Genomic DNA, 25,640 nt, shown 5'->3' on the forward strand with positions numbered 1-25,640 from the left:
CCTGAGTTCAAATCCCAGCAGCCCCATGGTGGCTCACAACCATCCGTAAAGAATTTTGATGCCGTCAGAGGTTGTATCCTCTCAAAGGTCTAAAAACTGTACTTTTAAAAAAAAAAAAAAAAAAAAAAAAAGAATGTATCACAGGAAGGAAATCTCAGAATACTTTTGTTGAGTGAAAGAAGCTAGAAAAATAGCATATATTGTATGAATCTATTTATATAAAATTATAGAAATTAATTTATAGTGACAGTAGGTTAATAGTCAATAATAATCATTAATTTTAAGTATTCTGCTGACTGACTCAAATATATACAGTATTTGAAGTAAATTCTCCTCCTCCTGCTTGCTTATGTTTTTAAAAATATTTATGCATAAAAGTAGAAGGGAGGCCATTAAAGAAGAGGATGGGGAAGGACAGAGGGAAAAGTAAGAGTAATGTGGGATTGGTAAAGTCACAGTGCATGTGGACTTCTATGAAAATGTCTCCATGAAGTCTGTTGTCCTCTATAATCAATGTATTCTAACAAAATATAAAATGTGTTAGGATAGCATATTAATATATCTGTTATCTTTTGATTTTTTTTTTTTTACTTGTAAATTTGAATCAAGGTCTCACTATGTAACCATAGTTGCCTGGGAACTTGTTCTTTCGGCCAAGGGCACTTGTACTAGCCTCTTGCCTCTTCTGCCTCTGGAATGGCAGGTTTGATCTTTCAAGTATAAATTCAGTGAAAAGAAAATACATCCTCAGAGGCAGGTTTTGTTCTCGGTGTTTGGAAGCTAGTAAGCTCTGCAGGTTGGTTCTTTCTTCGAATTTATAACGTGGTAGATGACAAGTCCTTGAATAGTCCCAGCTGTGAGGGATACGTGGTGCTGATGGGGGCATCAGGAAAGCTCTGTGGAGATGAGCATATTCTGAGAGTCCTGTTCTCACTGGCAGATGCTGGAGCATGGAACAGAGGGTTTTCCGGAGCATGGAACTGAGGGTTTAGCGGAGAACACCGTGGAAAGAATAATGCTAAAAGCTTAGGGCAGCATTTAAGTCATTAGAAGAACTGAGTAATGTGAACGTCTTTGTGGTTCATTCAGATTGCTGACTTGTTGGTATAATGAGCCATGGGCAAAGCAAATAACCACTGTGTGAGTCATGCCATAATATATTGCTCATTTTGGTGTATAATAGAACAATTGTAAGTTATGATTAGATAAGACTCCTAAGCATCAATGTTCTTGTAAGGATATCCTTGTTTTAATTTTATTTTATTCGTAATGCTGAAGTGGAGCTAAGTTACTCAGTCTTTGTAAATTCACATTTAGAAAACTTGAAGCAAAGACTTTCTGTCATGAAACTTTTAAGTGTAATTGTGTATCTCCAGAAATAGTCTACAAGTTTCAGGTAAGAGATCATCTGTGTCAAGTTCTTTTCCTCATCTTCCCCATCTTTAGGAAATGGAATTGTTTTTTCCTTCAAGTGGAGGCTGTGGGCCAGCGAACACTGCTAAATTTACCAATTGCACCTGTTGCATCATTAAGCCTCATGCTATCAGTGAAGGTAAGTGCCGTGTTGTAGATGTTTTATAATGGAATAGCTTATTTTGCTAATGTTTGTCTTCTTACTGTGTTTTACATGATCAAGTCAAAGTATACTTTAATATTTCAGGTTTTTTTTTCTTTGACGGCACATGACTCAAGGCTATATTTAAGGGAAATCTGTCTAGATGTCTGTCTTTATTTTGGTATCTGTGTGTTTGGTATCTGTACCTTGGGCTCCTGCTCACAGGCATGTTCTTCTTGCTATAAACAGATCTTGCTTCTGTGCTTTGAATCTTCTGTCTTTCCAACCACATAACTGAGGTTCACTCTCTTCTCTTAGGCAGCATCCCCAGTGCTTTACTTAAAGCACTGTGTGTACGGCTGGAGATATAACTCACCAGTTAAGTGTCATTATTGTTTTTTGCAGAGGACCTGGGTTTGGTTCCCAGCACCCACACAGTGGCTCACAACTAGCCACAACTCCAGTCCCAGGGGATCTGATGCCCTCCTCTGACCTGAGGGAAAAAGCATATATGTTTATTACATCTAGAGCGTATCTTTACTGAGAGAATTGGAGATACTGCCTCTAGTCCTCTGTATCTGAAACAGTTCTTTGATGGACATGAATATCTGTCTATATATCTACCTACCTCTCTCTATCTGTATCCACATTCATAGGCGTATGTGGATATGCACACGTATACACTGGGTCAGTAAAAGTTCACCCCTTGCTTTTATCTCTTTTTCCATCTATTTGTTTGAGTCAGTTGTGTGCATCTCCATCTGATACTCCAAGTTGTTTTGGAAAAATACGAATAATTAAAAAAATATTCCTTGGAAAATGGAATATACTGAGTAGCATACACATTAGGGTGGAGTTTTTAATGTGTTCTAAGCATACATATAGTAGAAAAACTTGAAAATTGTAATACATATTTGTACATGAGGCAATAAAAGTTTACCTAAACCGGGCACAGTGGTACACACTTAGAATCTTAGCATCTAGAAGTCTGAGACAGGACAATGGTGCTTTTTAAGCCATCCTGAGCTACATAGTGAGTTTGAGGCCAGACTGGACGATATATATAGGAAGACCTTGTTGCAAAAAATAAAAGCTGCTTTCTATCAGAATTGCTATTGTTAATAGTTTGGTATGTTTCCTTCTGCATTTGTGTGTGTGTGTGTGTGTGTATGCATATATGATACAGATGAGTGCAGTGTAGCTGAGATGTGTATCTATATTCTGTTGCTGTCATTTAATTTTTGTGAGCATTTCTGACCTACTTTGAGGGTTCATGAGTATTTTAATGATTAATTGAATATTTCATAACAATCATATGTATGATATTTGGGTTATTTCTGTTTTTTTTTTAATTAAAAATAAGTTTCTCCTTCTTTTGTGCTCTTCTTCTGTTGGTTTGCCTTGTCCAACTTTGATGAGATGGGTTTTGTTTTATCCTATTACTTTGTGATGTTTTGTTGTTATATCTTAGAAGCCCATTCTTTTCTTTCTTTTTAATTAATTTTTATTTATTTACATTCCAGCCATTTCCCCCAGCTCCCCCTCCCCCACAGTTCCTCATCCCATTCCTCCTCCTCCCTGTCTCGGAGAGGATGCACACACACACACACACACACACACACACCAGGTGTTCCCCTTCCCTTAGCCTCAAGTTTCTGGAGGATTAGGCACCTTTTCTCCCACTGAGGCCAGATTAGGCAGTCCTTGGCTATATGTGTGCTGGGGCCTGGAACCAACCCATGTGTGCTGCTTGGTTGGTGGCTCAGTCTCTAGGATCTCCCAGGGGTCCAGGTTTGTTGAGACTGCTGGTCTTCCTTTGGGGGTCATCCTTCCCTTCAGCTACTTCCCCTAATTCCTCACAGGGGTCCCCAACTTCAGTCCAATGGTTGGCTGTAAGTATCTGCATCTGTCTCAGTCAGCTGCTGGTAGAGCCTCTCAGAAGACACCATGCCAGGCTCTTATCTGTAAACACATCATAGCATCAGAAATAGTGTCAGGCCTTGGTGTTCCCGCCCTCACCCCACCCCTTCCATGAGATGGATCCCAGGTAGGACCAGTCACTGGACAGCCTTTCCTTCAGTCTCTTCTCCATTTTTAGCCCTGCAGTTCTTTTAGATGGGAACAATTCTGGGTCAGAAATTTTGACAGTGGTTTGGTAACCCACACTTGGGACTCTATCTACTGGAAGTGGACTCTTTGAGTTCCCTCTCCCAGCTGTTGGGCATTTTGACTGAGGTCACCCTAATTGAGTCCTGAGATTCTCTCATCTCCCAGGTCTCTGGGACTTTCTACAGGGTGCCTCCCCCGACCCCCCACATCCTACCCCTAGAAGTTATGTATTTCTATTCATTCTCCTGGCCCTCTGGGCTTCTCTTCTCTTCACCAACCCCCATACCTGATCCTGGTCCCCTTTTTCTCTCACCCTCCCCTCTCCCACCCAGGTCCCTTGCTCCCTCTGCCTTCTGTGATTATTTTGTTCCCCCTTCTAAGTGTGATTGAAGCATCCTCACTTGGGCACTCCTGTTTGTTTAGCTTATTTGGGTCTGTGAGTTGTATGCTGGGTATTCTGTATTTTTGGCTAATATCCACTTATCAGTGAGTACATACCATGCATGTCCTTTTGGGTCTGGGTTACCTCACTCAGGATGATATTTTCTAGTTTTACTCATTTGCCTTACAAATTTCATGAAGTCATTGTGTTTAATAGCTGAGTAGTACTCCATTGTATAAATGTACCANANTTTCTGTATNCATTCTTCTGTGGAGGGACATCTGGGTTGTTTCCAGCTTCTGGCTATTATAAATAAGACTGCTATGAACATAATGGGCCAGGTGTCCTTGTTATACATTGGAACATCTTTTGGGTATATGCCCAGTAGTGGTATAGCTGAGTCTTCAGGTAGAATTATTTTCAATTTTTTGAGGAACCTCCAGATTGATTTCCAGAGTAGTTATATCAGTTTGCAATCCCACCAGCAGTGGAGGAGTGTTCCTCTACCTCTACATCCTAACTAGCATGTGCTGCCACTTGAGTTTTTGATCTTAGTTGTTCTGATTGGTGTAGGGTGGACTCTCAGGGTCATTTTGATTTGCATTTCCCTGATGACTAAGGATATTAAACATTTCTAATTTACATTTTCTCAGTACATGGTTGGTAAATTTTCATAGGAAATGATAGCAATGTAGATGGCAAACAACCTTTGTGTTAATAATGAAATATAGTCTAAATTTTCATATCAAATTATTACTATATTCCTGTGTTCCCTGTAAACTGCTGGTTAATGTTATACTTATTTTTCTTGCCCAGGGGTATATGTATAGGTATATATGCATACAAACATATATGTAATATAACACATATATCCCCAAGGCTGTTTTTATGTATATCTATGATGTACATATGTATGCAAGTACATGTACATAATTATTTTTTTTTAACCTGGGAGTGGTAGGTATGTATCTTAATCATGGTTTTATTCCTGTGAAGAGATACCATGACCAAAGCAACTCTTACAAAGGCAAACATTTAATTGAGGCTGGCTTACAGTTTCAGAGATTTAGTCTATTATCATAGCAAGAAGAATGGCAGTATGCAGGCAGACATGGTACTGGAGGAGCCGAGAGTTCTACAGCTTGATCTGAAGGCGTCCAAAAGGAGACTATGTCTTCTGCAAGCAGTCAGAAGACTCTCTTTCACAGTGGGTGGAGCTTGAGCCCTTGGAACTCTCAAAACCCACCTACACAGTGACATACTTCCTCCAACAAGGCCACACCTCCTAATAGTGCTTCTTCCCATGGGCCAAGCAATTTCAAACCACCACAGTATGTATGTATGAATTCTATATAAACTCCTATTTTTATAGATTTTTACATATGCTATACATGTACAAACATAACACCTGTTTGAATGAGAGGAAACAAATACGTAAATTGCTAAGCATCAGCATCTTAAATGTTTTATTCAGTTAAATATTTATGTGATTTAATTCTGAGGTCCACATAGGGCCTTCCACTTGCAAGGCAGGCACTTTGAACTAAATCCTCATCTCCTGTTTTAATTTTTTATAAAGAAAAAAATGTGAGGTTAAATAAAATAAAGCAAGATTAGAATAAATATTAGCTTTAGAATAAATATTAGCTATGTGACTTGTCACATAGATAAATATAAATGATATCTAATAAAAATACATAAATTAATGATGTCAAAATGTTCAGTTTTATTACACACATATATAATATTTTACTTATATACATTTAAATAATCTACTTTTCAAGCTTAAAAACATTAAGATATAAAATTAAGAAAAAAATTATAAACTCTTCTCAGGTGCCAACATGAACATTTTACAGTTTTAAAACCTTTTTTCTCTTATCGCTAAGCTTGAATTACACAGAGACTTTGTGATCATTTTGAAATTTATGATCAGTCCAATTCACTGTGGCAATAATGAAATTTGAAGGTTGAAGTCTTATGTCAAATTCTTGTAGCATTATTTTTTTTACAGTTATCTCTTTCTGTAATAATCCATATGCTGCTATGTTTGATTTTACCCATGGTTACTCTAGGCAGAGACTTAAGGTTTAAAGGTGAGTTACTCGTTAGAGAAGGACTGAAAAGGAATAGGTGACATGCTGACTTCCTCCGGAATTCCCTGGTACCTGATCCCCAAGCTCTGGCTGCAGGAGGTTTCCTGCCAGATAACCTGTAAGGAAGAGTGCAGCCTTGATGCGGTCCTCTTAGACTGGGCCTGCGGGGTGGCCATTGGAAAATACTGCCTTGGATGGGTTCTTCTCTCTCAGAGATGGAGCCTGTGCAGAGTTCACTCTGTCACACAGTGGATTGGATCACAGCTCTGTCTTTTGTGTATACAGTGTTTGATAAGTAAGTTGTTTGCTCAGTTGGAGGGAGCTTGTGAAAGAAACAGTGCCTGTTTGAGTGGTGTATTGTTGGGATAAATGACTGGGGCAGTTCCTGGTGTGCAACAATGAAGCCATTTACTGACTTGCATCCTTATCTTTCATGGTAAGAATTTCTGGGCATAAATAGTAGTCATGTGTATGTAGGCAGTGTTAATTCTTAGTCCTACATTTAATCTATGAGGTTACAGTAATTTCTCCTCTTCTGAGAGGGCTAGGGAAAGGAGAAACTTCTGTTGGGTTTTTTTATTTTTTGTTTTTGTTTTGTTTTGTTTTTTACATTGTGAGGAGAAAAGTGTGTTTGAGGTTTTATGTGTTTTTTTTTTTTATCTAGATTGAAATACGTTTTCATCTCAGAGCTCAGAACTGAAAAGAAAGTAAAAACCAGGTGAATGTTTGGTTTTAGATTTTTTATTTTTAATTTCAAAATCATGTTTATATTTTCTCAGTATTATTTATATGTAGTTAATTTAATTCTGTCAATAAAATGAATAGTCATAAAATACAGGGATGTTAGAAAAAAGTCATAACTGTATAACATAATTACACAGATGAATATAACCTACAAATCATATATAATTTCATAGTATACATAATTGAAAGGCATCAAAATGAAATTTATGTTTCAGATATAATTTTTATGTTTATATAGGCTTAAATCATTTCAGTCAGTTCTCTAAAGGTTAACTGTAAATAGAGATATAGGTAGATAATTTTATTCTGAAATCTGATTATGTTCCTTGAATACTGTTCTGTTGATTACTATCCATATATATTGGGTCAATTATTTCGCCTTTTTGTATCCTGTTTACGTATTTATAAAATGATAATCATGCTATACCTTTTGGGTGGCCAGGGATTAAACTCTGGATGTTATGAGAGGTGCTTACGACCACGCCTAACACTTGATAAGTGCTGTGTGTTTCAGACATTGTCACTATTGTGGTGAGTATTGTTTTACCACCAACACCACGGCTAATACCATGCATGAGCCTAATTTCCCACCACAGTTGAACTTTTCCCTAGTGAAAGAGTAGTTTAAAGTGCTAGCAAAACCCTCCATCCACAGGGGAACAAAAGTAAGATTCCTATCATTGTTTAAGGAAAAAGGGGACTTTAATTTTTTTTTCTTAAAATCTGTGTCTAAATTAAATTCATAAAGTGGGATTGTTTCTTTAAAGGAACTAATTTAGCAGCTACTTTCTTTTATTTATTCTTTAACAGTTTGTATCATTCATACCATGTAGCCTGAGGGTACCATGTTTACCCTTAACTCCCCACTTCCACTGCCCCTAGATATCTCCCAACCTACCCCTTTCCCACTCCCATGCCCTCTCCTTCCTTCCTTCCTTCCTTCCTTCCTTCCTTCCTTCCTTCCTTCCTTCCTTCCTTCCTTTCCGATTCTCCTTCTGCCCTCTTTCCCTCTTTCTCTCCCTCTCTCTCTTTCTCCCCCTCCCCCATCCACTGAATCCAGTTAGTGATGCCTACCGGAATATTGACTGTCCTTGTGTGGATGACCACAACTACAATGAGTTCATTCGAGTCACAGCCCTGTCACAGCCGTGTTGGGTCCAGATGACAGCTTTTCACAATTCTCCCCATCTTTCATTGCATACATTCTTTCCACCCTTTCTTTTTGAGGTCCCTTGAGTGTGAATGGGAAGGTTGATACAGATGTCCCAATTAAGGTTAGAAACTCACAAGTCACTGATTCTCACTGCTTTGACCAGTTTTGAGTTTGCATACACTGCTGCCCACTGAGGATGCTTCTCTGGCCAAGGTGGAGAGCAGCACAAACCTATGGGTATAAACATGAACTTAGAAGGCAGATTGGCACCGTGTCCAATAGCAGAACAACAGTATTGGTTCCCCTTTAGGGCCCATGACCAACTAGCCGTGGCTTTCTGCTTTCTGGTTGCCTGTTATGGTGCTAGGCAGAAGGAGGTAACTGGGCTGGAAATACCGATTTTGCACATGGAATGACCAAACAATTTCACTTTTTAAAATATTAAGACTTCTTAATTAAGACTAAAGATTTCTGCGGCTGGTGAGATTGCTCAGTGGTTAAGAGCACCAACTGCTCTTCTGAAGATCCTGAGTTCAAATCCCAGCAACCACATGGTGGTTCACAACCATCCGTAACGAGAGCTGACTCCCTCTTCTGGAGTATCTGAAGACAGGTAGAGTGTACTTACATATAATAAATAAATAAATCTTAAAAAAAAAAGACTAAAGATTTCTTAGAACATTTCCAATCTTATAACAGATTCATGCATGAGACCTGTTTTATTACATAGATCATAATATAGTTCACTTTGAATATTGCTTCTTTAGTCAAATCAGGGTGTTTTAAGCTTTGTCTCAACCTTGATGTTTATGTATTCTATGATTATTTGGAGTTGTATCAGAATTCCTAATAAAAAACCCTATAGTGTAGCTGGGCGCGGTGGTGAGGCACACCTTTAATCCCAGCACTTGGGAGGCAGAGGCACCTGAGTTCGAGACCAGCCTGGTCTACAGAGTGAGTTCCAGGATAGCCAGGGCTACACAGAGAAACCCTGTCTCAAAACAAACAAACAAACAAACAAAAAACCAAACCCAAAAAACCCTATAGTCTGTATTTTATGTTGTTTGGGTTGAGAATATTTCAAAGCAATCTTAGTAGTTTTGACATAAATGTAAGTAAACACGGTTGAGTTTTCTTTGTTTAACCAACTGTAGAGCATTTATTAGGACATTGACAGTTTTAACTTGGGTGCTAGAATTGGCTCTGACGGTGCCTGACTGACACAGGTCTGGTAGCAGGAACATCTTATCACGTCTAAATCTAAATCTGGGTTTTCTTAAGAGCTTCTTTTAGTGTTTTAGTATTAACATGGAGACTAATTTTGATGCCTTGTAGACCAAGAGCCCTGCAAGACACATTTTGTCTAGTCAGCCTCCTAATTTGGGGCTGATTGCATTATTAGTTAGGCTCCCAGCCTTTTAAATTAAATTTCCTTCCTGGCATTCAACTTCTGGGAAGCTGTAGAGGAGGTGTGAACATTATTTGTGTAGAAAGATTTAGTTGAAGCATTCTTAACTTTGTTGAAACAATGACAAAAAGATTTGGGCCAGGCTGACTTAGGTCAGATTTGCAGTTCTGTGCTCTGTGTGAGTTAAACAGATGGCGTTTCTATCAAATGTACCCACAAGTACATTAAGCTACATGCAACACAATGCTATACTTTTAATATTCTCTGAATTTTAAAGTTTTGGAACTTTTTAAATTTGATTTTAAAATATTTCATATGCACCTACCATATTTACAGCCTTTAGATTAGCTTATTGGCCATGGTGGTTTGTAGGCTTTAGAGCTGTGTAGAGCTGTCTGTTAGTTGCTTTCTCCCTTGGTAGCTTAAGTAGCACCTTTGGATACTTTGAGAACCAGTCCTCAAGAAGGAGGCTTCCAGGTCAGTTCTAGTTCTATTCCTCCAAGTGCTGTCTGAAGTATGTGGTATCTTCAACACTAGGGTCTTACCTTCAAGTTCTGGGAGGCAGCCATGGTAAACGGTAATAGCTTATATTGTTTTGGAGTTTCTTGGATTGTGATCAATAATTTGAAGGGAGGTTTCCAAATACTTAATATTTTTAATAGGTTTAAACTTAATAGGTTTTGTTAGAGAGTCTATGGCTCTTTAGGGGAGGATCATCATCCCATTTAAACTCTCTCTCTCTCTCTCTCTCTCTCTCTCACTCTCTCACTCTCTCTCTCTCTCAGTGTGTGTGTGTGTGTGTGTGTGTGTGCGAGCACACGTGTGCACATGCATGTGCAAAGTACCTATGCCCATCTGTCTTCCTCTCTAGAACTTTCTCTCCCCGTCTGCCCCTCTGGTCTTTTTTACTTTCCTGGTTTCTGCCATTACTCCAGGTTGTATAGTCACATCTAAAGATTCAGAGCTAGGATTCACAGATGAGAGGAATGTGCAGTGTTTGTCTTTCTAAGCCTGGATCACAACTCGGTAAAATAGTTTCCAGCTCCATATTTCTTTCAGTTTCATGTTTTACCTGCAAATTTCATGATTTTATTTTTCATTATAATCAAATAGTATTCCATAGTGTTTATACACCACATTTTCATTAATCATTCATCCCTTGAAAGTATTTATGTTGTTTACATTTCCTAGCTGTTATTCTCTATAATGATGATGAGCACGGATGAGCAAGTCTCTGTGGGGTAAGATACCGAGTCCATGGGCACAGGCCCGCAAGTGATTCCGTTGGGACATGTGGTAGATTTACGGTTTAGCTTTTTGGGAATTCTCCACACGGATTTTCATCATGGCAGTGCCTGTTTTGCAAGCCCTGACATCCTTGCCAACACTTGTTGTCAGTTGTTTTCCTGATCTTAGCCATTCTGTCTGGGAAAAGATAAAAATCTCAAAACGGTTTTAGTTTGCATTTCTCCAATTAATGAGAATATTGAACACTTTTAAAGATGTTTCTTGGCTATTTTTGTTTTTTCTTTTTGAAAGATCTCTGTTCAGATCTCTGAGCTTTTCTTTTCTTCTTCTTTTTTTTAATTGGGTCATTTGTTTTCTTTACTATCTTTTAGTCCCTGTGCATTCTGGATATTATTCTGTTAGATGTGTAGCTGGCAGAGTTCTCTCCCAATCTGGGTTTCCTCTCCGCTTGGTTGATTATTTTCTTAGCTATACAGAAGGATTTGGGGTTGTGTATTTTTGTCTTTTGTCTGTTTCATCAGGTTCCATGTATGAGTTGTTGGCCTTAACTCCTAAGCAAATGGAATGCTTTTCAGGAAGTCCTTCCCTTCCCCACACCATTCACGTAGGCACTGCCTGCATCCTCTGGCACTTTGAAAGTTGTAAGTTTCACACTGAGGTCTTTGATCCACTTGGAGGTGGTTTCCGTGCAGGGTGATGTGTGTGGGTATGCTTTCCGTCCTCTAACTCATGGCCACCTGGGTCTCCTAGCAACTTTCAATGCACTTAGTGATTCCTTAATTAGGAAGCATCGCAGGAACTCTTCACCTCCTCTCATGCCAGTGAATTATAACTTTGAGAAAGGATAAGACTTAATGGCTCCGGGAGATTGTTGTACGTTACACTACAGAGTCCTTTAGGAATAGTGAACATTAGGAGCATGGATGAAGCTCAGGATGGAGTAGCTTGCCTGTGTGCACAAAGCCCCAGATTCAGTCCTCAGATGAGAGCATGCTTGCATATTCTGATCTTCTAAATCCTACTTGGATTGTGACCATACTATCAGGTATGGAATCTGAGAATCAGAAATGATTGGTACATCCCAAAAGTAGACCCATATCGTGCCACAGCACAGATTATTTGTACCATGAATATTCAAACCAAGGGATCAAAACTATAAATAGATAAATAATAATTGTGTAATAATTCATACGAATGATGATCTTAAAAGTGATATCTTAACTTGGTGAAAAATATTCACAGTTTATGACAAATTTTGGAAAAATTGATACTGGTATGTCTAATATAAAGATAAATGATGAGCTCGTTCATGGAAATTATAAACTAGGCCACCTTACTAAAATTTTCTAGTTAAATTAGAATAATAATATTTACATTTAAAATGTATTATCGTAGTCTAGCCTCAGTTGTCAACCGGATATAAACCTAGACATAAATAGGAAGAAAGGATCCCAACGGAAGAACTGTCTCTGAGGCCCGCTCAGTGCTCATGTCTGTGGGACAGATTCTTAATTGCTGCGTGTTGTATGAGTGCCCAGCCCACTGTGGGCAGTGCCATCCCTAGGCGGTTGGCCCTGGGCTGTGTAAGGAAGGGAGCTGAGCAAGCCAGGGAGCAAGGCAGTAAGCATCCTTCCTCCGTGGTCTCTGCTTTGCTCTTGCCCCAGCTTCCCTGGATGATGGTGTGTGTCCTGTAAGCCAAAATAATGCTTTTTCCTCCTCAAGATGCTTTTGGTTGTGGCATATATCACAACAACAAACAAACAAACACTGGGATATATTAATGTCACAAAAATAGAGATTTTTTCCTATTTCAAGAATTTCCTATTTCAAGAAATTATCTTCATGTTTTCAGTGACTCCTCTATATCTGTAGGTTCTGCATCTATGCATTACATCAGCTGTACCTGAAAAATTATTTACATACACAAAACTGCATCTGTACTGAGCACGTGGTGACTGTTTTGCCATTCTTTACCCGTTGCAGTATAACAATTACATAGGTAGCATTCCCACTGATGATGTGTCATAAATAATGTGGAGAAGGCTAAGCATTCCGAAAGATGAGTGTAAGTTATCTGTGAATACCATGCCGTTTTATATCAGGGGTCTGAGCATCTGCAGATTCTGGCATTCACAAGGTACCCCACAGTCAGTTCTCTTGGGCCACTGAGGAGCAGCTGTGTCCTTACTTAGACTGTTTCTGTTATTCTCCTTGCCCTTTCTGTAGGTTAGTCTTCTGGTCTACCTTTAGGCATCCCACACACCTGCTCTTCTTCCTTCATCCTGCCTCTCCACCCTCTTCCAGCACACCCTGTGCATTTTCTTCTCTTTCTCCCCAACCTTAACATGTAATTTCCTCAGAGTGTGGTCCCAGCTGGCATTCCCTCTTGTACTCCGTGCTCATTTTCATAGCTCTCAGCACAGTTTGCTACTCTATAGCATGTATGTATGTAAATGTCACTCATTGTATGTACTGCATGATGGTTGTTGGCCAATGATCATTCTACGTCTCTCCCACAAAATAGAACTTTTATTATGGGGACAGTTTTATATTTGTTATTATAATTGAAGACTGTATGCTATTTAGGAATTTCTTTTAGTATGCAAATATCATTAGAGAATATATGGCTTCTAGAATAACTGGGCTTTAAAATTATTAATATCTTTTGTTAATTTATTGTGGAGTTAAGAAATGTTTCTACTGATTGTATGTTTGAGGAAAGAACAAAACGTGCCTACGGTAGTTTACACACTTGGTATCCAGCCTCTTGTTTTGGGAGGCTGTGGGAGGTGAGATGTGACAGGCAGAAGAAGGTTACAGGGGTGAGTCTCTAACCTCTGATTCTGGCCAGAGTTTCTGTCTGCCCCTGAGATGAGGAAAGCTACAAGCTCCCACACCAATACTGGAATATCATCTGTCATGTTCCACACTCGCTCCCCATGAAACTAAGACCCCAAATGAATCCTTCCTGGAAATTGTTTCTGGGCAAATGTTTGCCCAGAATACTTATTATTGTTCTGTGTGATTTCTTTTCTTTTAACTGCTTTTTTTTTTGTGTACTTGAGTCATCATTATGTATGACTATTGTTAATTATTAATTATATAATTATTAATTGCTAGTTATATAGCATCTCACTTTATTCTCATGTTCTTTGTTTTTGAACTTATGGGTGTTCATATCTTTTTTCATATGTATTCAATATAAATGACTTTGGTGTTTTTAAATTAAATTAGCTAGATCTAGTAGTCTTACAGTATTTGAATTTAATTTATTAATATTTATTCCAATTAATGATCTATTTGAATTCATTTCCTCAAAGTTTATTTTTCCACTTATTCTTCTTGGCTTTCTGAAAGTCTTGCTCTCTACCACATACATAGACAGTCTTTGATTGGTTCTAGAGTCATAGATCAGGAATTTAAAAACAATACATGGGGCCTGAAGAGACGGTCCAGCAGAAAGAGCCTGTACTGCGTTTCCAGAGTCCAGCATGCATGTTGGGTGGTTCACACCTGCCTGCAGCTCCACCCAGAGGGATCTCACATCTCTGGCTTCTGCAAGGCCTTGCACTCACATGCACTCCGTACCCAAAGATACACACAAATACACATAATTTTTTAGGGGAAAGCAATAAACAGCACTTTGTCCATATTGGGCTGCCTGCCTGGTTTTGTGAATGCACTGTTTTGTAGGAGGTCAGCCATAGCTATTCAGTTCTGCTTTGTCCATGGCTGTTGTTAGGTTATACAGCAGAAGAAACTGTAACATACACCATGTGATGGAAGGAGTTATAAATATTAATTACTATCTGTCTTCCATAGAACCTTCCTTTCCCAGAAGTTATGTACTTTAATCTGTTATACCAAATTTTAGCATGTATACTTAACTCTAAGTTTTATTTATGAACTTAAACTTATTCACTCCAGACTTTGACTGAAATAGAAATTAGGATACTTTAAACAGCTGCTGAAATCTCCCATTGTTGTGAGAATGTTAACTTGTGTATTTTTAATTTTTATTTTTAAATCAACTTTATTGATTTAACTTACATAACACAAAATGCATACATTCTAAGTTTAAAGTTCTGGTAATATATTTGTTGTCTTGAACTCCCCCAAATCAAGAAGTTCTTAGCTTATGAACTTGGTTTTGCTCAGTGCGTCCCTTCTGGAGACTTTCAGAGGATGTGTGCGTGGTTTTAGCCCATTATTCAGTTGCTCAGTTGATTGGAACTGCCCACAGCTGAAGGACTGAGCAGATTCATTCTGTGCTCAATTATCTGCCTTCACAATCATCCTTCCTATTAAAGACAAAGAAATGGAAAGTCACGGTGTCTGCTATCGTTTGAAGTCAGAGGTACTCTAACACCTGACTAGAGAGGAAAGTGAAATCTGTTGCTAGGCAGCAGTCAAAGCACCTAGCAACTGCAATGGCTTAGACCTGAGGAACCTTAGGGTCCCTTCAGAGCCTGTGATGCATATTGCACACAGATCTGTTCTCATCTGAATGAGAAGAAACTAGGAGTCTAGAAAGCAGCAGGGAAGAGCGTTTGTGGCATCTTGCCTTGGTTTGTAGTGTCTACTACTTTGAGTCACTGTTACCTCTCAGAGGCTTGGCCGTGAACTGCGTGATCTTGGAAATAGTCCCTGACCTCCTTAAATCCCAACTTTTCCCATCTCTTTAGTAGAGGCGATAGAATCTACTTCCTGCCTATTTTAAAATAAGTGACATCCTTAGTACTGTTTGTAACTGTAGTAAAATGTTAGCTACTAATAGTAATTATAGAGGCCATCCCATATATTTAGAAACCCAAATATATTTTGAAACCCACATTGGTAGTATTTTAACTGTGGATTTCTCTACAACAAACCACCCTCCGACTTAGTGTTTTAAATATGATTAGTTGATGCTCACAAGTGTGTGTACAAGTGTTAGTTATTGTACAAGTGCCAGTTGAGAATCCCTCCGCAGTGTACCTGAAGGCCTTAAGCTCCATTCAGTCCTCTGGGAGCGATGCAGAGCTGGCCATGTACAGCTGTCTGTCACCCTCCAGGCTCTCCACACGGCCCCTCCCTGACTGAAGCTCAGGATGAGGCTTCCGCTCTCGACCCCCACACGGGGTTGGGGTGCACTGTGCAGCTGGTGTGGCTTCATTCATCATGATGTTTCACTGTTCAGTTTTTCTGTGTCTCTGAGCTGTCCTGTCACCCTTTTGTGGATTTCTTGGGTTCTTTCTCCCTTTTAGGTATGTGGCACTTCTTCAGTGGGTCAGCATTTAGTCCACCATCTTGCTTAATAGTTTTATTTGATCTAAAATGTAAATTTTCTGACTGAGTCTAATGCTTAAATAAGATTCCACTTAGAATTCATCTAGTTCAGAGCACTCTAAAGAACTCTAAGGTAGTGAAGGGATGGCATCCGTCTATACCAAAACCTCCAGGACTGATTTCAGGTCTACCAGAGTCATCTGACCCACTTCGTCCCAGTTTGCTCAGGTTGTTGCCAGCCTTCCTTGCCACCAACCAGCCATGCTGCCACAAGGACCATAGAGACAGCTCTGGTGAAGTAACTGGAGTGAAAAGCTCGCTCCCTATTCTCACACAGAGGCCACCTATGTGTGCTAAGTGTCAGGACAGAGATGTAGACTTGGCAGTGGCTTAGAAATGAAGAATTCATAAGAGGCATCAAGGGCTTTGATCCATGGGTTTTGTTTTTTGTTTTTTGGAGTATGAAAAAGATGTGCAGGCGTGCGGGATGCAGAGCTGGCTCTCGGCTCACACAGAGTTACTTCCGGTGACTACACTCCTTTAGCATTTTCTATAAACATTAAGTCCTCCCATCGTTTCCCATGTCTTCTGGGAGCCCGGGCTTTCCGGAGGCTTGTCAGTCAGTAAGCCTGTTCTTTACATGTTCTGCTCCTTCCTCATAAGAACCTGTTGTAACTACACATCAGAATTTGCACACTTTCATCTTCCACAGGGCATGCACCATTCCTTCGTCTTCTGATAGCAGACGGTGCTTTCTTATTTTCCCATTTTACAATCATTTCTTAATAAACTAAATAATAAAATGTCATATGCGGCAGGTCCCCGGATCCCACCTCCCTAGGGCCTGCCCCAGCTCCTTGATGGGAGAGGTAGGGAGGAAGTAGGCTGCAGAACAGAGCACTGTTGGGAGGGAGGGAGGTCTGTGTTCCTCACTGTGTGGTTACACAGGCACTGGTGCTCAGGGCTAGGAGAAGATCGGGAACCAGGCAGTGCCCAGATAAACATGTCTGCTGCAAGGTCTTTGAGGTCGATTTTCCTTCAGTCTTATGTCAGGGGCACCTTAGGTGTCATCAGCTCTAAAATGGTTGAAGATATTCCGTCTACTAGATGATCAGCCCACTAACAGACTAGCCTGGGAAACCAGCGTGGGAGATGGCCCTCTTTCGTTGGAGACCTATGTAACCATTGGCATTAATTCTCTTCTAGAAGGTTCTTCATATACCTAGAACTGAACTGCTGAACAACTGACTAGTCAAGCACATATGTCAGATGGCTTCTCAGTGTCTGAGTGGTGACCCTTGAATCTTAAAACACAGTAAAGTGTGAGAGAAGGGACTTACTGGAGTTTCTTTTACAAACGTTTACCAGACCAAAAATACTTGAGTGTCCTGGGGATCCAGCTCAGTCAGCAAGGTCTTTGTGTTACTGAGGGCCTGAGCCGGGACCCCCAGCACCCACATTAAAATACAAAACAACAACCAAAATTCACAATGGCAGAGCACTCATCTCTAACCCCAGTGTTGGGGTGAGGGACAAAGACAGGAATTCCCCAAGTTTGCTGGCTAGCCTTAGCCAATTTGAGTTTCCAGATTCAGTAAGAGACCCTGTCTCAAAAAATAAGATGAGAGGGCTAAGGAGATGGCTTAGTGGTTAGGGGCACTTGTCTTTACAAAGGCCCTGGGTTTGATTCCCAGCATCCGCATGGTGGCTCACAACTGTCTGCAACTCTAGTTCTAAGGGATCCAGTGACCTCTTCTGCCCTTCACAGGCACCAGGCATGTATGTGTTACACAGATGTATGCACTTGCAATCAAAATACTGAGTAGGACAAATTCCCAGGGGAAATGGCGATATTGCCCACTGTGAAGTTTTCAGTTTAGTTGTTCTCAAACTGAGTGTTCACAGAGACAGCTCAGACACCTCCAATGCATGTCTCAGCCCTACTCTAGAGCTACTGAACAAGCTCAGAAGGTGCTAACCCGGCTGAGAAGTCCAAGGTTAAGGCCTGTGAACAGGCATGGTCCACAGGCTCAAGTGCTTGTAGGGTTCAGCAAAGTTGGAAGAGCACTGTCTATCAGTAGTGGCATCATCATTCCACCCCCAGCTCCAGGATTCTTCTATGTTTGCTTGGTTTGTTTGTTTTAATTGATTTTGTGTGTGTGTGTGTGTGTGTGTGTGTGTGTGTGTGAATGTCACTTCTTATCTCTCTGCCCTTCTTATTCACTCTTCACCCTTGCAAGCCCCACCCCTAAAAATAATAGAAACAAAACAACAATGGCGACAAAATAAAAGTGTAGAAAACATCTCATCATCAAAGCTGTAGCATGTCCCATAGTATTTCCCTCTGTCCACATATCTTCACTTGGAAATGTTCACTGCAATGAGTCATTGGTATGGTCTGAGGCCTCTGGCTTCTGCCACACCATTGGTGCTGGATCTGGGACTCCTCCCAGTTATCCTGTTGTTTTCCTCATGTGTCATGGCAAATCTTCTGCTTTGGAATTGCATGACTGGTCCTCTCATGCTCTCCAACAGTTCACAGATGGTGTAGAATTTGGGGTGGGCCAACTCAGATCCCTGGATCTGGGCCTAGAAGTATGTTAGAGAGCTGATCAAGCTCTCCAGCACTGCCCCAGCTAGCCCACCCAATGTTGCCACCAGCAGGGGCAAGGTCAGCTCTCCTGCTCTCCTGCTCTTTGTGAGGGACCACAAAAGAGCAGGAGAGCAGGATAAAAGTTTTACTCTGCCCAGTCGAGGTACCAGAACCACTCTCCCAGTTGATGCACTTGTGGCCCCTAGTGAATCCTGATTCTTGATTGTCTTAGGGTTTTATTGCTGTGAAGAGACACCATGACCATGACAACTCTTAAAAATGAAAACATTTAATTGGAGCTGGCTTACAGTTCAGAGGTTTAGTCTATTATCATCATGGCAGGGAAACATGGTGGCACGGATATAGACAGGGTGACAGAGAGGTAGTCAAGAGTTCTACATCTAGATCCACAGAGCAGCAGGAAGAGACAGTGAGCCACTAGGCCTGGCTTCAGCTTTTGAAACCTCAAAGCTCACCCCTGCAGAGACATACTTCCTCCAACAAGGCCACACCTCCAATAATGCCCCTCCCTATGAGTCTGTGGGGGCCATTTTCCTTGAGACTACCACACTGATATTCAGAAGTTTGTGTGGTTCCTCCCATATTGACTTTTGGACTTGACTGTGACTTTCTTTAGCACTTACCTTCCTAAGGCACGCTGCAGTCACAGGCTTGCTGAGCATTGGACTTTGTCTTGGAGTGCTCCAGTTAGAAACCAGTGGCGTGACTAAGAAGCTCTGATGAACACTATCTGGAATCTTGCCTTCAAGACAAGCTATAGCTTTCAGAAGCGTCAGTCTAATTCTACGATTTGCTGACAAGCCCCAGAAATGCAGATCCCAAGCTGCTCATCCCAGACAGTGCCATGTATAACGAAAGTCTTGCCTCCAGCGCCGGGAGCTGACTTCGTTCACTGAGAATGACTCTGAGCCTGAGGTCTCTGGAGCCAAGTGCCTATTGTAGGCTTCACTGATGGAGAGGTGAAGAACTCGGGGAACCTCCGGGGGTGGAGGGTGCTTGTCATCTGTATCACAGCCCTCCACGATGATTAATGCCCAGGAGTTTGTGCAGCCCTCAGTCCTGTGGTTGCATTCCTCACATTAGGACACTTGGGAGCAACCCCCTGCCTCACAGTCACCTCAGGGGCTACAAATTGGTTGACTCAGAAGGCTGGGGCAGTCAGTCCAGCACAGGGACTGAAAAGCTAACTGTGACCAGCAGAGGCCGCTGCTAAGCAACTAGCAAAGTGAAGGCCTTTGGGGATGTCAGTCACCAGTACAGTTCAGCACAGAGCAGCAGAAAGCACAGGAAGATAGTGTGCACTCCTTTCTGGTCTTTTTGTTGTACTTTTAGGAACATTTTACTATTTTACTATTTACTATATTTTATACTGTCTTCTATCCATCTTTTTTAGTCATCTCCATAATCTCCATGCCCTTGTCTAATTTTGTTTTTTCTTTATTGAGCAATCTCTATCAACTTTTTTTTTGTCTCCTTATCTACCTTTAGTAGTATTTTGACTGTATCTTTCAGATTTTTTTTTTTTTTGTTTTTTTTTTTGTTTTTCGAGACAGGGTTTCTCTGTATAGCCCTGGCTGTCCTGGAACTCAGTCTGTAGACCAGGCTGGCCTCGAACTCAGAAATCCGCCTGCCTCTGCCTCCCGAGTGCTGGGATTAAAGGTGTGCACCACCACGCCCGGCTCATTCTGATTTTTAAAAAAGCTTGTATATGTTTTTGGTTTATTTCCTTCTTATACTTATCTGTTAGTTATGCATTTTCTCATGAAATCTTTTTGTTTTTCTCTGCTCCAGTCTTCTTGCTCTTTGCTCTTGCCTTCTTTACATTCTTCTCCATTCCTTTTCTTTAGCTTGTCTTTTCTTATTGTTCTTTCCCATCTCCTTGCCCCTTCATTTACCTTAACTATCAATAAAAAATAACAATGAATAGGTGGTAAAGCATACAGGATTGAGCCTTCCAAAGCCAAGCAGTCACCTCCGAAGGGGGAATGCTAACTGTTGAAGAGACCTGGAACAAGAGCTCCCGCTTGGGATGTCGCTGGTGGTTAGCTCCAAAACTATTTATTAAACTTCACATGGATGCCATACCCTGTACCATAGGTTTATTTTTATTTACAACTCATATATGGAAATTAAGTAAAGCATAAAATGTATGTTACACACACACACACACACACGAGTATGCTTGTGTATGGGTTGAACATTTTAGAAGAACATGGGAGAAATGAACACAGCAATGAATGCCTTTATTAAGAACTGAAATTCTAAAGTAGGGGAAATTTTACTTTTATGATATCCAACTTTATTTTCATTTTATGTGTTTCATCATTTCCAAAGTGAAGAATAAAGAGTAGGAGAAATTAAGACAAAACTAATTGCACATTTATGGTTTCCCTTGGTTGGGTAGGTTGAGTTGTGGACATAGGAAGGCTGTGACTTTTTCGTGGTTCTCCTACCTCAGACTCTCAAGAATCTGAGACCACAGGCCTGCACCAATCTGTCCCATAAGACCTTGCTTTTCTATTAAGTTTCCAGGTCATGCTCACACTACTGAATGCTGGCACCATACTTTGAGGAGCCTCAGCATCAAAGCTATCTCATTATCAGCATGCTGGGGACTAGCGGGAAAGTGGTCTGTACCAGTGAACATAATACACACTGCACAGGCGAGGGCAAGAATTTGATTTAGAACACACTGCACAGGCGAAGGCAAGAATTGTTTATTTGATTTATAGCCAAGGATATGTCTATTTTGAAGCCTGTTGTATAAGTGGCAATGTGTCTTCCTGAAGCTATGCCAGAGCAATTTGAACCAGCAGAAGAAGCAATGTTCTTGAAATATGGTATCTAGATTTGCAGGTCTCCTTAGCTGTGACTTTGGATAGCTAAAATAGACAAAACTGTGTAGTCCTTTAAAAAGTATAAGCAAAGCCAGATAGCCTTGAGAAGCTTCTAAAATGTGTTTCTTGAAAAGGTGACAAACAACAGAACTAATTTTAGATCAGGGAAAATATTTATTTTGTCCATATATGGAGAAATGTTTACATGGCTTAGAGTTAGCTTTTCAGCCTTTTTGTGGTGTTTGGCTCTAAAAGAAACAAATTTCTACCAGTGTATTTTCACATATATAGCATCCTTGTGATTGGGCGCCATCTTTAAGTGGGAGTTGCTCTTCTAGTCCCAAAGGAGTTCACCTCTCAAATGAGGAGGAACCTCCCCTGCAGGGAGCTGGAGGTCCCTGTGGTGCAGAGCCTGCTTTGTAGGTTTCTGGCTTTTCCTGGTCTCTTACATTGTTTTCTATTCTTAATCTTTTCAGTCTTAAGCCTGTTATCTTATTGCAACCAGGCTAGGCTAGCTGTTCCTTATGTCCTTTGCTATGTTAAACCTATTCTGTCTTCACGGTAAGGATTGGTATTTGATTGCTCTTCCCTGGGAGTCCTAGCTGCTGTCCACCTGTTCTGTCCACGCTTTGTTGGTATGGAGTCTGCCCTTACTGTTTTCTATGCCCGCAGTTACAGTTGGATCGGTTTTAATGAGTGGTCACTACATTCTGGGTAGATCTGTAAAGCTCTTATTGGTTCCTCCTTCCATTGTCTTGCAGTGAGTTCTGAGTAATCCTTATTAGACAGTTGGTAAGGGAAATGCACATTTTAGATCTAGATATGTGCTGTAAGTAGAGGGTCACTAATAATAGTGGTTAAGTCAGGTCTGTTTTGTAAGCCTACTTGCTTAACAACTAAGTTGAATTTTATGGTCGGGTAATGGATCAATATGAGGCCCTAAGTGCCTTTCTTAGTTCTTAATTTAATAGTTAAACTGAATCTAAACTATTGTATGTTACTAAATTAATGCAATTATACTAAATTTATTGCTTATTTTTGGAATAGTAGCATACACCAGAACAAGTCAGCTGTATTTTAGATCCTAAGTGTTCTCTCAATACTCATATGTTAATGACATACTTCATGGTCACCTTGGAAGGTGAGACCTGGTGAGGGGTTTGAGATCATCAAGGGTGTGTCCCTGAGGTGGACAAGGGGACAGAGCCCTTCTTTTCTCTTGCTTCCTAGCCATGTGGTGAATGCTTTGCTCTGTTAGGCATGTCTGCTGTGCTAGGTAGTCTAATCGCAGACCTAAAAGCAACATATCATGGAATGAAACGTGCCAAACTGAGAGCCAAAACAATTTTTTTGTCAGTTGAGTTTTCAGCTATCTGTTGAGTGGTAAGGGCAGCTGGCCGAGACACAAGCAGACCAGTCTGTGGTCTTCCGAAACATTTCCCCGTGAGAGTTCCCACTGATGTAGAATTGCTTCATAATTACTCTATAGAGAAGACAAATATTTCCACATAGTTTTATACGCAGGGTTATTTGTTATGTATGTTTGCTTGGATTAGCATTACATTTCTTCTGTTGAATATAGCAATTCTTGTGATTTCTTTTGTGCTTTATTGCAAGTAAATCTTAAGTGCTCATAATCTTCACCTTTGATTTATGTGTTTTTAAAAACACACTATTATTTTTTTAGTTATCATGTCTTTTATTTTACTAGATATAAATTTTAAAGGCAATAAAATGTCTCTAATGTGGTTTAGATTAATATTAGTATTTAGCATATTATCTACATATCCATTTTGTTAGTTTAAATACTCTTGGCTGTATCAAGATTAAATGTTCCTTAACAAATCCTAAATGAATATAATATAAATATTTTTGTAGAGATTTTTCACTATTTTCCTATCTCTTATAGTTTCTTTTATAAAGATTCTATGTGTATCTTTGTCTTGATGACCTAATCACTCTCACAGGATATCTCTTCTAATCCTCTACTTGATTATAGCCAAAAATTAACAATGTATGCGCCTCCATTTGCTAATACATCCCATTAGCTTAGGTCTCAACATAGAACATTCAGTCCATGGGACTACTATGAGTATTGTCTGAAGGGGTATGTGACTAGTACATACAACACGTGTGAGAGGAGAACCGCCGGGTCCATGTAGAGGTCTCAGTGTACACGTGTTGTGAGAAGTGGCTACAAAGGCCATTTTCCCTCATGTCCCTGCGTGGCTGCTGCTGAGCTGGCTGAAGTCAGCTCCCCTCTGTTGGATTGCTTTTGCCTAAGGTGTGGGGCTGTGTGTCCAGTGCTTTTATTGTTCCACTGACGTGCATGAATGCAGCTGCTCTGCCCACACTCACCATCTTGATGACAGTTTTGAGTAGAATGAGTCTTCCCACTTGACACAATGTCATTCTATGTCCCAGATTGGCCTTGAACTTCTCCTGAATCCCAGGCTGGCCTTGGCCTTGCAGTTCCTCTTCTCACACTTCGGTCTCACAGATGCTGGGATTTAGGTGTGCGCCACCATGCCTGGCTCCACTTCATTCCTTCCTGAAGCTGTTTTAGCTGTTCTCATTTTTGTTGTATTTCCATGTAGTTCTAGAATGGTTGTATCTTTATTTGTATAAAATTCTACTAAGAATTTGGTAGAGATTGTGCCAACTTAAAGATAATTATAACTTGTTAATGTACATCTCAAATCCTACCACTTTGTTGAAACCAGTTATTACTTCTGTGACTTAGTTGTAGATTAACATTTCTAATATAGAAATCTTGGTTCGATTTTTTTTTTCCTTTCTGATCCAAATGCCTCTCACTTTTTTCTTGCTTCAGTACATTGTCTTAACCTCTGACAACACATCAAGATGAAGGAGTTTTCTACCCTTCTTCTTTTTCTGAATTTATATTCTTAAGGGTATTGCACATTTTTTTAAAAAATTCTTTTCTGCATCATTGATATGACCATGTGTTCTTTTTCATAGCTTATTAGCATTACAACATTAATTGACTTTTAAATAGTGAATAAGGCTTGTGTCCCTGAAATAGTTCCTACTTGTTATGTAATTATTCTCATATGTTGATGAATTTTTTAGCCTTTCTTCCCCCAGATGGGGTTTCTTTGTGTAACAGATACCTGGCACAGATGGGAACAAATTCAGAGATACACACACACACACACACACACACACACAGAGAGAGAGAGAGAGAGAGAGAGAGAGAGAGGCAGACCTTGCAGGGCTCAACTCTAAATGGGACTCTTCCATCAAATTCCTCCCCTCATAGCTCAAGGATCCTTGGGGAAGAGAAAGCAAAAAGACTATAAGAGCCAGAGAGGGAGGAGACCATGAGAACACAACCCTCTGAATCAACTACACAAGGTGCATATGAACTCACAGAGACTGAAACAGCAAGGAGTGAGTCTATAAGGGCCTGCACAGATCTTCTGCACACACCTATCATAGCTTTCATTGTAGCATTTTCATGGGACCCCTGAGTGTGGGGACGAGTGGGTCTCTGATCTCTGCGCCTGCTCTTGGGACTCTTTTCCTCCTGTGGCATTGCCTTGTCCAGCCTTGATGTGATGGTGTTTGTCTTGTATTTTATCATGTTTGGTTGTCTACTAGTAGCCTGGCCTTGTCTAATGAGAGACAGAAAAGGAGTGGGTCTGGGGCAGAGAGGAGGTGGGAGGGACTGGGAGGAGTAAAGGGAGGGAAAACTATGGTCAATATAGTGTATGAGAAAATATTTTCAATAAAATTTTTTAAAAAATATTCATGGATGTTTTAATGGCAGTTTGATACCATGTTGGTAAATCCCCCCACTATGTCCCTATCACCTCTTCAGCCATAGATTTTTTTTTTTTTTTTGGACTGGGTTTACAGACAAGAACCAGCCAAGAAAGTGTGTTACCACCCTCCCCAGTTTTGCCATATTGCATTAGTGTGTACTTGTGGTCTGCTAGGTTGGGATTTTAGCTCTCATCTTGGTAAGACTACTGATGCCTTTTCTCTCACAGGCTTCATAACATCCGCCATTTTGAAAGCTAGCCAGCAGAAGTTCCCAGCTCAGTTCCAGCTTTATTTCTTTGTATCTTACAACCAATATATGTGCTCTCTTCAGCAAAAGGGTCTTATCTTCTAGTTCTGGTGGGTATCAAAGAGGAATGGCAAGTATTTATATCATTTTGGGGGGCCTCTGGGACTTCCCTAGTCAGCAATCCATAAGG

The 25,640-nt window shown here is 40.4% G+C and overlaps 1 protein-coding gene across 10 annotated transcripts in view; it reads left to right on the forward strand.

The window, feature by feature from the left end:
- The window catches only part of Nme7 (NME/NM23 family member 7), a 123,381-nt gene that overhangs the window by 39,758 nt on the left and 57,983 nt on the right, over positions 1 to 25,640 (forward strand). For all 10 annotated transcript variants that reach the window (XM_029483004.1, XM_029483015.1, XM_021157201.2 and 7 more), the window contains one exon: positions 1,447 to 1,552. In XM_029483004.1, the coding sequence (XP_029338864.1) occupies positions 1,447 to 1,552 (106 nt within the window). The remainder of the gene's footprint in view (positions 1 to 1,446; positions 1,553 to 25,640) is intronic.

This window comes from Mus caroli, chromosome 1 (assembly GCF_900094665.2).
Source record: "Mus caroli chromosome 1, CAROLI_EIJ_v1.1, whole genome shotgun sequence".
Classification (NCBI taxonomy): domain Eukaryota; kingdom Metazoa; phylum Chordata; class Mammalia; order Rodentia; family Muridae; genus Mus; species Mus caroli.